This window comes from Serinus canaria, chromosome 11, assembly GCF_022539315.1.
Source record: "Serinus canaria isolate serCan28SL12 chromosome 11, serCan2020, whole genome shotgun sequence".
In the NCBI taxonomy this organism is placed as follows: Eukaryota; Metazoa; Chordata; class Aves; order Passeriformes; family Fringillidae; genus Serinus; species Serinus canaria.
Window position 1 is genome coordinate 12,356,659 of NC_066325.1, and position 15,876 is coordinate 12,372,534.

General features: G+C 38.7%; 1 protein-coding gene across 2 annotated transcripts in view; it reads right to left on the reverse strand.

Annotated features, from left to right (window-relative positions):
- Positions 1 to 15,876, reverse strand: part of PHAF1 (phagosome assembly factor 1) — a 34,947-nt gene that overhangs the window by 8,759 nt on the left and 10,312 nt on the right. For both annotated transcript variants that reach the window (XM_050978987.1, XM_050978988.1), the window contains exons 5-11: positions 12,208 to 12,251; positions 11,839 to 11,918; positions 7,277 to 7,371; positions 4,690 to 4,787; positions 2,987 to 3,099; positions 881 to 1,014; positions 194 to 277 (exon numbers count right to left, since the gene is read on the reverse strand). In XM_050978987.1, coding sequence (XP_050834944.1) covers positions 194 to 277; positions 881 to 1,014; positions 2,987 to 3,099; positions 4,690 to 4,787; positions 7,277 to 7,371; positions 11,839 to 11,918; positions 12,208 to 12,251 — 648 coding nt within the window. The remainder of the gene's footprint in view (positions 1 to 193; positions 278 to 880; positions 1,015 to 2,986; positions 3,100 to 4,689; positions 4,788 to 7,276; positions 7,372 to 11,838; positions 11,919 to 12,207; positions 12,252 to 15,876) is intronic.

Here is a 15,876-nt window from a genome sequence, read left to right on the forward strand (position 1 = left end):
GATAAAATGCTGCTGATTAAATTTGTAAGGGTTAAAGGAAGTCAAGTGTAGCTTTTCATATCCAGAGATTCCTAAGGCTACAATCAAGAGTTTTGCAGCCTCTCATTTCCCACAGCCTTTAGCCTCCTGAAAGGATTGCTGTGTAACTAAATCAGTAGTTTACATGAATTGTTTAGGGAAGCTTTCCACTTACCACTCCAAGTGTGAAATAATTGAAGAAGTAGTCATTGCACTTTGATGGGACCTGCTTATGGGGCGAGGGCGAATGGATTTTCATCTGCAAGAAATACACTTTTCAAGAATGCTTAAAGATAAATGCCTTTAATAACAATTCTACATTCAAACAAATTGCTACAATCTCATCTGAAACCTTTGTTCAACTAAGGAAGATACTGTGCGTCATGACAGGACCATCACCTGCTTGCAGCAGGCACAGTAACACATCAGCTTTTTCAGTTATCATAATTTAAAGGTTTACTTACATTATGCTGTGTAAAAATGTTAGGGAAAGATCAAAGTATATGCTGAGGTTACTTTACATACATTATAAGTGGAAAAAAAAATAGGCAGCACACACTTGCTAAGGCAGCTTTGGGATACAAAAGCACTCCCATTTGTAACCATTCTTAAGCCAGTTAACGTTACACAATTTGATTTTTAAAATAAATTTAAACAGATTTGCATCAATTTGGATTTTAAAAAAGCTTCTTAAAACCTATTACATAATGGTTCAGCCTGGTCTATCATGTCAAGTAATATACTGAGCACTTGTAATTTGTGCTACATGGCAGTTCATCTTCATATACCTTGCCAAACACAAGCACTATGATGAGACTGAGATACCAATGAACAAAGTCTGTGCCTGAATGAATTTCCTCACCTTGTCTTCAGACTTGTAGAAGACTTTGTGTGGAGAGCCCAAGGTGCTGAGCACATCCTGGCAGGAATCACCGAAGTACACACAGCGCTCAAATACCCGCATCTTGGCATCAGCCAAAACACCTGGGCCACAGCCTGAGGAATGGAAAACAACTCTACATGCATCCTTGCTGATCACAGAACACATCAGTGAATCAACACCAAAAGGTTAGCATTCCTCTATTTATCACAAACCAAACAGCTGCATTCCTCAGTCAACAGCGCCAAACCAAATTTAACCATTGACTTTGCAACAATGTAAATAATTCTTATCAGAGCAGCACATGTGCTGATTGTTGCATGGTTCCCCATTTCCAACCCCAATTTCAGTCATACTACCTTCACTTACTTGCCATTCACATAGACATGACTTGGTCTCCCAGCCCATCTTAATTTGATCAGCTGGCTATTAGCAGTAAATACCAGGAATTATTTCTATCCCTAGAATATTCTACTTTAGCAGCTAGAGATTTATCTCCAGCTAAAAACGTCAAGCGCATGAAGTGAAATCCCTCATCCACATTAACTGTATCACAAAACACACATTCTTTACTCAAGATTCCCATAACTTACTAAATCAATAGCAAGTCCATCCCTGTGCAAACAACGTTAAAGCAGATCTTATTGAAGAGCCATTACACAGGTGAATTGCTGACAAATGTTACCAGATGTGAGGAAATGGAAAGATGTTACAGTTTGTGAGCCCACTTGCTTTCAGGAATGCAGTAATCTTACATTTACAAGAATGCAAGTACACATATGCAGCAGTTACTGCAAAACACAGGATGTGCTTTAAATACACACTTAGCTTTCCTCACTCTGCATTATTTATGTAGCTAGTTACCCACAAAAATAGATCAGAAAAATCCAACTCAGTCATCCTTGATTTCTTTAAATTAATACATAGGCAGAGAAACTTGAGCTAGAACAGGTGTGTAGTATGCTTTACAAGAGTTTCTACAAACTTTACAACAACAGCACATGTTCAGATTGCCTCTCTGCAAGTTCATCTGAACATCAGTGATATTTTAATAATTATTTTACTCATTGACAACATTTCCTTTAAACCACATGCATATACATTTTTAACAGAACTTGACAATGTAAGTGCCCAATTTCTCAAAATCATTTACATAATTATGATGCTATAGCTAACTCCTTCCCCAGTTCATGAGGCTGTATGTTCTCTGCACTAGACAGCTCTACCTTATCTTCCTCTGTAATAAGAAAAGCAAAGTAGGTTGAAAATATCTGCTCCTTTTTTATTCTTCATCTATAACTTTCTTTTTTCAACTTTTGCATATTGTGAGCGCATTCCAAATGTTTTCCTCAATATACATAGAGCTAGCGATCAGGACAGGTGAAAAGCTGAGCCTCCTAATGAAAATTATTCAAAATTGTTTTTCTTAAAAACATTGTCAAGTCTCAAGTTATGGTAACTGAACAAGACTCCTTTGCAGCTATTACATCTTGCCCTAATTTCTAAGCACCCTCCCATCTCTGAAAGCACATAAAAAATAGGGACTCAACAGCCTCTCTTCACTTTCACCACTGTCTCCTACAGTAAATGAAAACAGAACGGAATGGGAAGTGCAGTTTAATGCTGCAGCATTAATGTAGTCACTTGCTTGCCTTTTTAAAAGCCTTCCAGATTTAATAAAAAAAATATCAACACCATACAGCTCCCTGGAATGTCAGAAAATGCACACATACACAAGGTTTCTTGGTTTGTCATGGGTTTTTTCAGTGAAGTACTGAGAACAGTGATCTGTTTTCTTCTACATACATCTGGAGACAAATTCCATTTCTGCAAACATATTCTAAGGACTTGGAACATGTGAGGGCTCCAGTTCCCAGTAATTTCTCCAGGGTTAGGAAAATGCAGCATTGAGCAGGTTCATCTTCAAAAGGATTTAACTGGGTTTTGTTTCCAATAATTCAAAATAAGGTAGATAGAACACTGTGAAATCCCTTAATAAATCATCACAAATAACCTGTGCTTAATTTACACAGGTTTACCCTTCTTTCCCTGAGGGGAACAAGCAGTGCAATGTTCTGTCTCCAATACCTGCAGTGAGTAGGCGAAGCCGTAAACCTGAGGGTCCAGTTCCATCTCGCAGAACATCGACGTTCTCAGCATACACATTCCCAAGGAAACAGCTGAGAGGCATCAAGGGAGCCCTGAAACAAATCAAACAAAATGTGCACAGGATTTGCTTCACCTTCAAATTTTCCTGTAACAAGCTGGTACCAGTTCACTGGAACAGAGCACATCAATTTTGACAAAGCTGCATGTAACTGAGACTGAAGATTAAATGTTGTATTAAACAGAAGAATCAGAAAGTGTGGGGGAAAAGGAAGAGGAACAAGACAGCACTCAAATGCAAGATCTTTACTATTAATGAAAAAAACCAGCAAGTTTCAAAGACTTGATGAATTAAGGAACTATAGAAACTGTACCTAGCCTTTGGATATCGCCTATGAGGAAATAACAGCTCAAATTTCTCTCAGGGAAAATGAAGTTGAGGAGATTTTAGAGCTAACTAAATCCTTGAACTAGGCACATCAGCCAAATGCAGCAAAAGAGCTTTCTCCATGATGCTCTCACTGCTCTTGGAAAGGTATTTCATAGCCCAGAACATGAAATCAGTTTGTGCAGGTACACCCAAGGCAACTGCGCTGCTTTACTGGGGTACTTCTCAATTTAATTCAACACCAATATTATTTTAGAAAATAGTCACAGAGAGATACTTTTAATGGAAAGGCCTATTTTCTGTGTATTAGCCTGTATATGCTCCCTAAAATTCCCTGTTCTTACGATTCTCCTCTGGGTGAATGACAAGCTAAAAGCTGGGCTTTGAGCTCTCTCTCACACACACAACAGAGCCCCATGCAACAATCAGTGCTTTCACTAAAGCTCACCATGTCACAGATGGGCACAGACAACAGCACTTTTCTCAAGTACACTTATTTCTAATTAGGAGACAATGTCTGCATAAACTAAGCTCCCTCCCTTCTGAGCAGTAATCTGAGGATGTGTTTATCTCTGGCCTTAAAACTCAACTGTCTCTGCAAAAAATACCATCTTACTAGTTTGGGTATTTCTAAGATTAGGTATCTCAGAATCCTAGAATGATTTGGGTTGGAAGGGACCTTAAAGAACACCTAATTCCAGCCCCTCTGCCATGGGCAGAGACTCCTTCCACTAGGCCAGGTTGCTCAAAGCCACATCCAGCCTGGCCTTTAAGATACTAATGGTATCAGTCAGGTATCTGCAAATACATTGAACATATGGCAGATTATGCATATGGCATATTTTATTAGTTTTGTTTAGCAAGAGAGTTTAAGACCTTTGAATGGGCCCTGCCATGACATACATATTAGCAATATCCTACAAGCTTACAGACTGCCTACACGAGGTTTGATTTGCTTAGGAAGAGGTTATCAGCATAAATAAAATCTAGAGGAAGAATAGCCTTAACATATGTTACTAAATTCACAATGTTCCCTACTTTAATTCATTTTCAGGTCAGTTGAACTTGCCTACTACAGCTGAAACAAGTTCATTTTACAGCAACATAAATCAAACCAACATTTGTTTATAAGGGCTGAGGACAACACCTACAGAAATCTGAGGTTGGTATCTAAAGGCATTCTGCACATTACCAAATTAATAGAAGACCCAAAGTGAACTAAAAAACTGTACTATTCTATTTAGCAATGGCAAAGCACTAAATAAATGATGGAAGGAGCAGGAGCAGCTGCACATACTTGGTGTCCTGCAGGCTGTTTCCATTGTAGATGTACATGCGTTTCACAGTCGCGCCATGCGGAATTTGCAGAGAGGCCAGACCATGGGCAAAGTTAGGCTGGGGAAATACAAAATCACTCTTGTTACACACCACAGCAGACACTTCAGTTAAGGTCAGAAATTGCTTTAGAGAAGTTGTATATGCTCACCAATTCAAGCAAGTCTCCAGCAAAAGACAAGGGGCAAAATAACAAAAAACTCAACCTTCTAGGTGGTGTTTCTTTATATTCCACCACTCCTGGATTGCTGAGCTGGGGTGAAACGCTCAGCATGTTTATTAATCAAAAGATGCCATTAGTCTGACAATTAGCCACTGTGTAAACTGAGAATTCAAGTCTTTCTTTGGTTTGATCATGGGCAGCTAGCAATTTCCAAGCATTTGTACTGATATACTGCATTTAAGGTCTAAAAAAATCATCTGATTAAAAGGAAAACTTCCCTTTTTTGTCTCCCACTGCATTAATTTCTGCCTTTTAACATTTGCTAGTTTCCAAGATGCCTTATCTGATGAACTGAAACTTGTTCATTAAATAGATTTTCCGCTCTCCTTATCACCACATTCTTACACATACTGTTTTGACAGGGATTTGAGTGCCCTCATCCAATAGAAGGCATGCTAAGGAAGTCAGATTGACTCTTACTACACTAGAAGAAGGAATTTCTTTCAATTCTGAATGTGACAGGACATTCAAGACCAATAACATACTTTGCTGTCACCAGACAGAAAAAACCCTATCCTTGTCACAAGCAGTCAACAAAAACAAGATGCACAGTATGCAAACTACTACCTGGTCTACTTTAACAGGCATCACATAAGGTAAACACACACACAAAAAGTTTTAGGAAAAAAATTAACCTAGAACAATAACTTTTATTGCTGTAGGTATTAAGAAGGGAACCTCCACTACTTAACAAATATAGAGATGTCTCAATTTCAATTCTCATTCTGAATTTGCCTAGAACATTAATACCTTTTGTTTCTTAAAGTAGTCAGACTTCATATTACTGAAGTGAGCAAAGGTTTTCATGTTTTCACCTGCAGCTTGTTTCCAGCTATACAATAAACTCTAAAGTTTTCTTCATAGTTTTTCCATTTCCATAAGCAGAAGATTACACTGCTTTGCTAAGTAGCTTAGCATTCCTATATGATCTTCCCTAAACTTGACAGATTTTGACAGATTCAAATTTGACTTCTGCAAATCTCTGCAATCTTTTCTAATGTTCCTCTCTAAAAACTTCCACAAAGACTTGTCTTCCCTGTGGACTCCACAAAGACTTGTCTTCCCTGTGGACTGTTTCATACTACTCTGTTTTCAAAGCAATCCTACTTCTACCTGTTCCTGGGGAGACTTTGGCATTACACTCTTCACAAAGAACATTTTACTAACCTCACTAGAACAACTGAATGAGACAGAGAATGCAGAATTACTTTCTCCACTGTTCTATCAGTTTGATTTTAACATCTTTTAGGTAGTCCTGCAAGGAGCAGGAAGTTGGTCTCAATGATGCCCCTAACAGGTTCCTTCCAACTTGAGATACTTTATGATCTTTTCAAATCTCTGCTGAAACAATTTACTTCCTCCATAGTTTGGCTATTTCATTCATCAATGTGCTGGGAACTCTTGCATGAAAAGAAACTACTCTTTGTGGGGCATTCTTTTTGTTTGCCTTATTAGGTTTCTATTCACCTTCCAATCTGAAACCCAACTGACCTTCACTTCTGCTGAACAATAACTTCCCTGGTTACCCCCTGTGACAGGTCAACCACAACCACTAAAGCACTAAGCTGTGACAAAGAACATGTGTCATCATGTTGGTTGACAACTTCTTTGTTTTGGCTCTTTATATGCTCCCTTATTCTAATGCTTTTTAACTGGTCAACGCAGATTATACAACTGAGAGCATTTCCATCTTCACACAAACCAAGTTACACATACATTTTCATTAGTACAGAAGGAAACCACAGAGGACCTGATCTTGTTTCCACTTTAGACGGGAATTTCCAAAGATTTCAGAGAATGCAGTAACGCATTTAATTATTCAGTAACTCATCCAAACATTTGGTGAATATGCGAACAGGCATTACAAATAAAACTCATTCATTTGGCTTGCTAGAAGCACTCATACTGAAGGACACTTAAGATGAAAATGTATTTTATGAAGTCTATCCTACTTTAGTTGCATAATCACTTCAATGAGATTCAAAAATATCTGATAAAAGAACAGCCTCCCAGTAGATTGCTTAATATTTATGTATTTGCATAGACAGCACTCATATTTTTAGACAACTCCTTTCACCAACAGAATTGCTAGTCCCAGTTCATGATGCAAGCAAACCCCATGTCACATGCCTTTTGTCAACAGGAAGTAAATTTTTAACTTTGAGATGGTTACACGGCATTAATAAGAACACAACAGAGGAGTTCAATTCCTTCCAAATTATTGGCTTCTTTTGCTTGCAAAAGACAGCAAGACACAATGTAGGTGATACTTTGCAAGTACCATAGAGGCAAAAAGACCATCCATTAACTACAAATGATTGCTGACCTCATACTTCGGGGTTTCAGTCCAGGAGTCCAACTGAAAAGAAAACGACAGTCCTCTGAAATTGAGGTGAAAGAGTTGCTCAGCTGAGTTATACACTAGAAGGGAAAAGAAAGTAAAAGAAAATAAAGTCAGAGTTACCAAAATAATCTAAGAATTCTCCAGTTCATATCTAACAGCACCTTCATCACCTCAATGAATCTCAGAATGCAGGAGGAACACAATTACACTGGACTGTAACAGCTTTGCTTTTAATTTCATGCAGTAAAAAGAGAAACCATAGATTCATTGCAGTTACCTGTGCAAGCCTGCAGGCACTAACCTATCCCTAACAATACAATTATACAACATGACACAATCAATTATACGTTAATATCTCTAAAGTAGTTTAAATAGCCATTACTGGTACAAAACAATTCTGTTCATTGTTATGCAAAACATTGTACAGTGTAAACCAGAAAGGCTTTGAGAGAGATGTGCACAAACACTGATAATTTCCTCTTTCACACATGGGGAGTTCAAAGGAGAGCTCACCCTGTGACCTGCATTTCCATCTCTCCTCCCAAGAGGAGCTCCCATGTGCACGCTCGGGTAACACAGACACGGCCCAAGGAGGAAATGCTTCAGACACACAGGTCCTAGGCCATTTACAATGATAATTAAAAATAGCATCACCAAAAACAGCAGCCAACCAGTCAGCTCCCACAAAGGGCACTAATAAATTAGAGCATGCACAGACTTCCAGCTGTCACCACATCACGAGATGTCCTGATTCATTGCAATCAATTGCACAACATCAACTATGAAAACAATAAACGTCGTTCCAGTACTTACTCTAACAAGACATACTGTTTTCTGAGACTGTGGAAAGATTAAAAAACAATCCCAGAAGACTGAGAGCTTGGGAACTGTTTTAGGATTAATTTTACAAACTTCAACCTGTGCCCAGTAGCCACTGGGGGAACAGAGTGTTCTAGTAACACACAGGATCTGACAGCTTGAAAACACCAGAGGCTTAAAACAATAAAGAAACCCTCTAAAAGAGAAGCTGCTTTCTTCCATTTTACCAAAGGAATACCAAAGGCTAAATATTCCCTTTTTTCTTACCATGTTATATTTAGAATGACATAGCAGAAAGAGAAAATGCATATAAAGAAATATTTTATTCCCTCCCTCTTACAGTGTCTTTCAAATGTTCAACTTGAAAGACATATCACAGGGTATCTGGACAGTGCCAGGCCACCCGGGATAGAAAAATAATAGTTGAGCAATAAGCATTAAACTTTAAAAAGTTATCATTTGAATTTTCTACAGAATGTGCTGGCTAAGAGTCTTTTCCACGCTTGTCACTGAAAGGAAAACGTGTGGAGAGAGGGAAATGTTTTGATCAGCAGGAAAATTATACAAATCTCTCTCATGTGATAAATTATGATACATCTTTTCCAAAGCCCACAGCCAGCTGGAGAACTATTTTTCCCCTAGTCATGCCAAGTGTGATATCTGATTATACAAATTGCATCAGTTCCCATCCCCTGCAATGTTTGTTGATGCTTAGGTTTAAAGGGCAAGGAATTTTTTTATTCTTGGGAAGTTCTCTCATGTCTCCCTCAAAACCATAGAACACATCCACATGACTGAGCAAGGTAAGGATTTTTTGTATTATTATTTTTAATTTTTTTTATCACACAGGTACCCTGCTAATTCCATTCAAAATTGCTGACAGAAGCAAAAAGACTTCTTCTTTGCTACTGCACTCTGGGTGGGGGATAGGGAGGAGGCTTTCCTTCCAGGAAGGCAGCAGAGTGTGACCAGCTGGGAAACATTTCTGTAGAGCAGACAGGACAAAGCCACCAACACTAGCAAGGCTGCAAAATGGACACAGCTTGACTAAAAGCAGAGGCAGATCCAGAAGTCAATTTTCACTGGTATCAAGCACAAGACTTTTCTGGCACCTTAGGGGAAGATGAAGTTTGAGAGCTAGAGAGCCAGAACACAGCAATCCTTGCAAGGCCTTTGGTAGGTGGGAAGGAGGACTTCTACCTTATGACTTGAGTTCAACCCCACAACTCCAGTCCTTGCTGAATGGCACAAAGCCACATCCAGGAGGACTCAGGACAGGATGTGGTTTCAATAGAGCCACTGGCAAAAGCAAGCCCTTACCAGCAGGACGTCGGGTCAGAGAGTCATGGAAATGTGGGATAAAAATCTTGGCTTTGATGAAGCTGTTGACCTCCAAAGTGGTTGTATTTCAATAAGCCCCATGACAAAGGTACTGCAATGTTTGAAACTACCATTAGCCAAAACGAAGCTGATTGATTTTTCTGATGACTCTTATTTTTTAAAACCACTGATCTGGCAAAACCAAAAATGCTCACTTAAGGTCAGTTTCAACACAAAACTGTTGCTAACCTTTTGATATTTATTTTGAAACTAGTACTGTATCCTGTTGCAGGAAAGTTCTGCTGCAACCTCCTTGGTTTTAAGTGAAAGACAACATTTTGAGTGAAATTCTAGTGGAGGTTAGTTAACAGAGAAAAACAAAATAAGTTTGACGTGCTTGCATTGGGGCTTTGGAGGAGCATTAGCACAGAGAAGTAAAGGGATGGTTATATTCCTTTCATTCATGAAACCTAGCATTTGGTGCTTTGGTCATATTAAGAGGAAGGTTTCTCCTCCCACCCCAGCTCCAATTTTTGTGGGACAAAAAACACCATCACCCTCCCTCCCCCATGCTGAAAACCATTCTGTTTCTTCACCTTTTCTGTTTCAGAAAACACAAAGGAAAAAAAGTCATCAAAAACTTGGGTTGCATTATACAGTTCAAACTGTTTGTGACAGGCAGCTGAATACAGAGCATTTACTTCTGCAAAGTAGGCTGTTAATGGAATAAGTATTTTTCTAATGAGGAAACTTGAATAAGCAAATGCACTAGTGAAATGGTAATAGAGGCCAGCATTTTAATAAATACATTTTCTTATCCACATGTCACAAGATGAAAAGATGTTATGAAAAACTATCACCAGATGAAGCAAGCATGCAAGTCTTCTTAATTGAATATGACAGATGCACAAGATCTGCAAATTCAGCACAAGGACACGTGGTGCCAAACTATGTTTTTAAGTGCTTGCATACAATTTTATGCAGTAATAAAATATGCTATCACTACCACAGGCAATGCTAATGTCTAGATATATATTTTTACAGTTCATAATACCGCAGTTTTGGAAGTGCTCCACTTCTACATATTTGCAAATAACCCATCATCACAGAACAAATAAAAATGATGACCCACCCAGGACACCGAACCACTTTTACCCTTCTTTATTTCTACAGTTTCTTGTACATACCATTTCCATAATAGATCTAACCATAGATTTCAGAGCTTCTGTCTAAGAGGAACTGTTAATGTCAGGACCAAAATTTAGAAAAGTTAATTCTGGTCCTTGGAGTATTACAGCTTGATATGTTCCAAGCTTCATTTATCTCAATCTGATATTCATCTACTACTGCAGGCTTTTATGCAATAATACTGCTCTAGCCACATGACCCTCCCCAGTTAATAAATCCTGTTCTGTAATGTGCAAGAGATTGTCTGCAGAGAGCAGAGACAAAGGCTGGATATGCAATCACCATCCATCACAAAGAACATTCGCCTGCTTGGGATCAGCCTGACTACTGCAAATGGACTGGCTTAAGCTAAAAATAGAAAATGAGGCTCTGAAAATGGTATCTTGACTATATGGAGGTAAAGTTCTTCCTTGTTGTGCCAGTTTGTGGCCCCATTTCTTGAAAGTTCCCAGGCAGTTTAATTATAAAGTTCAAAAGTTTCTCCACCAGCTTATTTTCATGGCCTAGGAACCCCCTGAAATACACTCCTCCTTTTCAAACATAAACAAGGAGCTTAAAGATAGTCTTTTTCCCGCTGCACAGAGGGTGAACAGCCAAGGGGCTGTGCAAGAGCCACAGTGGGTTCAGCCAGGTTAAACAAACTTGTCCTGGTTCTGCTCATGCTGCACGTAGACTGAGTGCACACTCCCCAGTGCCCCCGGCAGAGGAGGGGGCTCAGGGAGGCGTGAGCCAGTTACACACAGCTCATGTTTGCTCCTGCCTAGCAGGGGTGTAACCACATTCCCAGAGCATGGAGACTCAGCAAACAGCCCTGGCTGCCTCTGCACAGAGAGCAGCTCAAATATCTGTGCTCATGGTATACACAATCCCTAAGGATGCTTGAGAGCTGACCATGCACAAGGACGTGTAACAACAACAAAGATCACAGTTTTCTGGTACTGGCACTTCAAAACAGATCATTAATGACATCTGAATACACCACTCTGTGCCAGTGACTCCCTGCCTGACATTTACCCTTTTTTAAAAGAGTCACAAGTGAACTGACAATACATTTTACATGATTTCCGAGCTGTAAGAATATGACCATTCTGGAACACAGCTCCATATCATATGACAACAGAACTGCCTACACATTGCTCAAGGCAGACATACTGGAAAGGTTTCCTAGAAAGAAGTTTGTCAGGCTAGGTGTGCTTCTCAGAAATTATTTGGCTTACCTCCTGGATGTGTTGCTCCAAATGACTGATCAATTTGTTCTATGGTTGGAGCAATTGCCTGAGAGTTAAAATGGACACCACTGAAAAAGAAAACAAAATTAATCTGCCTGAAGGAAGCCAAACACATGCTACAAACATTTACTAATGGCAATACCACATCTAAATTGCAAGAAGTCTCCAAGATAGAAGAGTAAACCAGTAATTTAACTGAGTGCCATGTTCAAGAAAGCTGTCATAAAGGAGTGTGCATAATCCTATTTTTGATTTTTAAAATGAATAATTGAAAAAATGAATTCGGGATTTTAAAAAAGTGAGTGAAACCAGCCACTCTAACCAAGAGGAAATCATGGGAGGTCTTAAGCCACTTACCAATATTTTAACTTCACCTTAGTCAAGTCATAAACTTCAATCACCTGAAACACAGGAAACAAAAACATTGCCATAGTTCAGATACTTGCAAATCATTACAGAGATAATAAATCCTTGTCAAAAGGCAAGACTAGCTAGTGCTGCTTGCTCCCTTTCTTACAGAACTCTGCCATGATAAACCACAGTGTCGGAGATCAAACTTCAAAAACTGACTCAACAACTGCACATCTGAAACTGAATAAGCCTGGGTTCAGGAGAGAACCCCCATATCCCATGCATATCAGTACTGCCTGCAGGAAGAAATACTGTCACTGACATCAGCATCTTGATTTCTACAAAGTTTACTCAAACAAATTCAAAGGAAAGCAACAGCAAGGATTAGCTAATTAGGGAATCCTCTGATGAATGTCAATGGGCCATTCCTTGGGTGGCACCCATTACCTGAAGAATGCCTGTGCAGGGCACAAAGGCCTTACACTGATTGCACTGCTGTAACTTTCCAACGCTACTAAAGTAAAAGATGAACATAGCAAGGCTTAGCAGTAATATCCCATTTCAATTATACTTACGATATCTTGCAACCTCACCAAGCATTACAGGAGACAATCAGAAGAACAGCCCATGAGGAATCAGGGCAAGCAGTAATATCCAGTCCTGATATTCAGAAAATACTTTAAACCTTACTGACTATTCCAAGGAGATTTCCTCTCTGCAGAAAATATTAGATACGGATCCTTTGTTCTGAATACATCACTGCAAACATGCATCTGAGACTGATGTCATATGATTTTTATGACTGCTGCTGCATTTTGAGGCTATACTGGGCTTTAAGCAGATGATTTTTGGCAAGTAGCCATGGAAAAACACAAGCTTCTTCTACTTTACATACGTGTTCCTGTGTCAGCAGGAAAAGAAAACACATACGGCTCATAACCACTGCAAAGCAAAGGTAAAACCTGGTTTTTGTTTTGTATAATCCTCCAACAAATCATTGGCAGATTCTGGCAAGACCCACTCTTCAGCAAGAGAATAAAGCAGAATTTCCCAGGGAGCTTGCTACCAAGTGTGGCTTTAAAGACTAAAAATATCACCAACTGAGAAGGAAGTCTTGGTTTTGGGAGATGCCCAGCAAATAACCCTAAATAAAACAGCTCACCATGTTTAAACCACTACCTCTATATATATATTTAGAAAAAAAAAATAAATCAACAATTAATGGCATTTCAAAATATAAGCAACAAGTAGGACACAAAATAAGTAACAAATTAACATTTTGGCAGAACCAACAAGTAAACAAACATTCTTCTTCTTAATAAAATACATTTGGAATTATGCTTCTTGGAAAAACCTAGTTATCAAGTATTTAAATTCAAGTGCAGTTGACATATCCAGATTTCCTTTACTGTTAAAGCCTATTAAAAAACAAAGGCTACTTTTATGAAAAGCTAGGACTGATTTTACTTTTTTTTTAGCGCTCTTGCACATCTTTTCCCTCCACAAAATTTTTTCTGAAAATAGAGAAAACCAGCCCCACCCCAGATCTTGTTTTGCAGCCACGGCTGTGTGCACTGGAACCCTCCTGAAGTTCTACCAAAACTGCACCGTGCAAGACAAAAGGATGAGCTGAACACCAGGAGAAGAGCACAAAGAACCGCAGGGGCACAAATGTGGTTCCCCCCAGGAGACATACCCTGACAGCAGCCAACAGGCACCAGTTTGCCAACAGTCTTCTTCCCCAGACTCAAACAGATCAACTCAAATCAACATTTCTTTTTACCAACAGCAGAGGAAAAAACAAGTAAAACTTAGCAAAACTTAATGGCAGTCAAAGGATCTCATAAGTCATGAAAGTCATAATGAAGAACAGGCCAGAGCACTCTAAATTACAGCAGCTACACTGACAAAAGGATCAGTGTGACTTTATGTGCAGAGAACATAAACTGAGAAGACCAAGGACTGTTCAGTGATGGGTTACTACACAGTCAGAAGACAGTTGCTTTAAATGAGTAAAAGCTGATGTTTCCTCACACTCACTGTTCTGATAATTACTACAAAGACTTACACAAATGTTCAGGTGTCTGTTACGAGCAATAACAGACCAATGCTATGAAAGCCAACTCTTTCTCCACCTCAGAGGGAGGACACATGAGAGACCTTAATGCTAAAATTACTCTCAGAACCTGGTCTTGGATCTACCAATTCACATCAGCAACATCTCCTGCAATGCTTTGGCTACTGAAGGTGAGTCTTTCCCCCTTCTCCCTGAAAAAAGGGAGGAAACTTCTTAAGAATATTGCTGACTTTATTCCTGCACCAGCTTCCTTGGAATTGGCAAGATTTTCCATCTTAGTAGCCTATATTTCAATCTCTTTCACAGTCAAATTTATTAGCGAGCATGTATTAAAAAAAAACCACACAAAGAATAAAGGCCTCCTGATTTTTCCAGTTTTGCTGCTGCTGAGCAACACTGAAAACACAATCACACTATCTTAAAAACAGGCATTACTTACTTTACACCTACTGTATCTTTTAACAAGTGCTGTTGCTCACTTCTGAACTGATCCTACCAAATTTCTTCTAGAAAGCTTTCTGGACACTTTTACAAGTATAAGTTTTCATAGCACTGTATGCATTTACACAGCTTGACTATTCATAGTTCAAACAAACAGAAGTATCACTAGACCACTGAACCACAAAACAGAAGAGATTGTTTTTCCTGTATTATTTTTATTTTTGAAACAAATCTAGAAACACATACCAGAAGAGCTTGGGGTTTCTATTTTTTTCTTTAAAACTAGTTTTTAAATACAGAAAAGCAAGGGAAAAAAAAGGCAAAGAAATACAGAAAGGCAAGAAAAGCTCTTGCTTGGTTCTTAGCACACTGGGTGTGACAACATCAGACTCTCAGAAACTGGAGATGAAGATTCATGGTATACATTACTTACAGAACCTCAAAAACACTACAGGATTGCAATATTCCCCAAAAAAGCCAGCCAGCAAGCCATGTACTTGAAATGATTATGTCAACTTTTAATTCAGTCTCTTGCAGAATTACATCCAGTTAGAAAGATTCCATACAGCTGACAAAGAATTTTCAAGATATTCTCTTAAAATCTGTGAATCCACATACACAGTCTGAATAAGTAAATTCAAAAACTTGTTAAAAACAAGGATACCATTATTATAGAAAGACTTAATGAACAAAAACTACCATAAGGCAATTACAAAGAGAAATCTGGGGAAAACTGCTCAGTTGTCCCTCAACTGAGCTCAATTTGAACTGAAAATTTTCTTCAAAATGTGTGTTTTTTATACTATTAAAATTTTTAGAAAAATAGAAGCATACCATGGTGTTACAGCCTATTCTTAGAGAAATAAGTACTTTCAACAACTAATATGGGTTGCTATTCAACAATTTCATATATATATATATATATATAAATATAAATATATATATATATATATATATTTATAAAGAGCTTGAGTTTCAGCTGACAGCACATGCTTCTCTCCTACAGTAATTTTTGGGATAAAGCAATGGCTGAACTTTGGAGAGTGGCATTTTTCTGCTGGTTTTATTTTAGATGTGAGTAAAGGTCAGAGGGCTCCACCTACCACTGTTCCAAACCCTGCAGCTATGGATGTGAGCACCATATTCCAGACTTACCT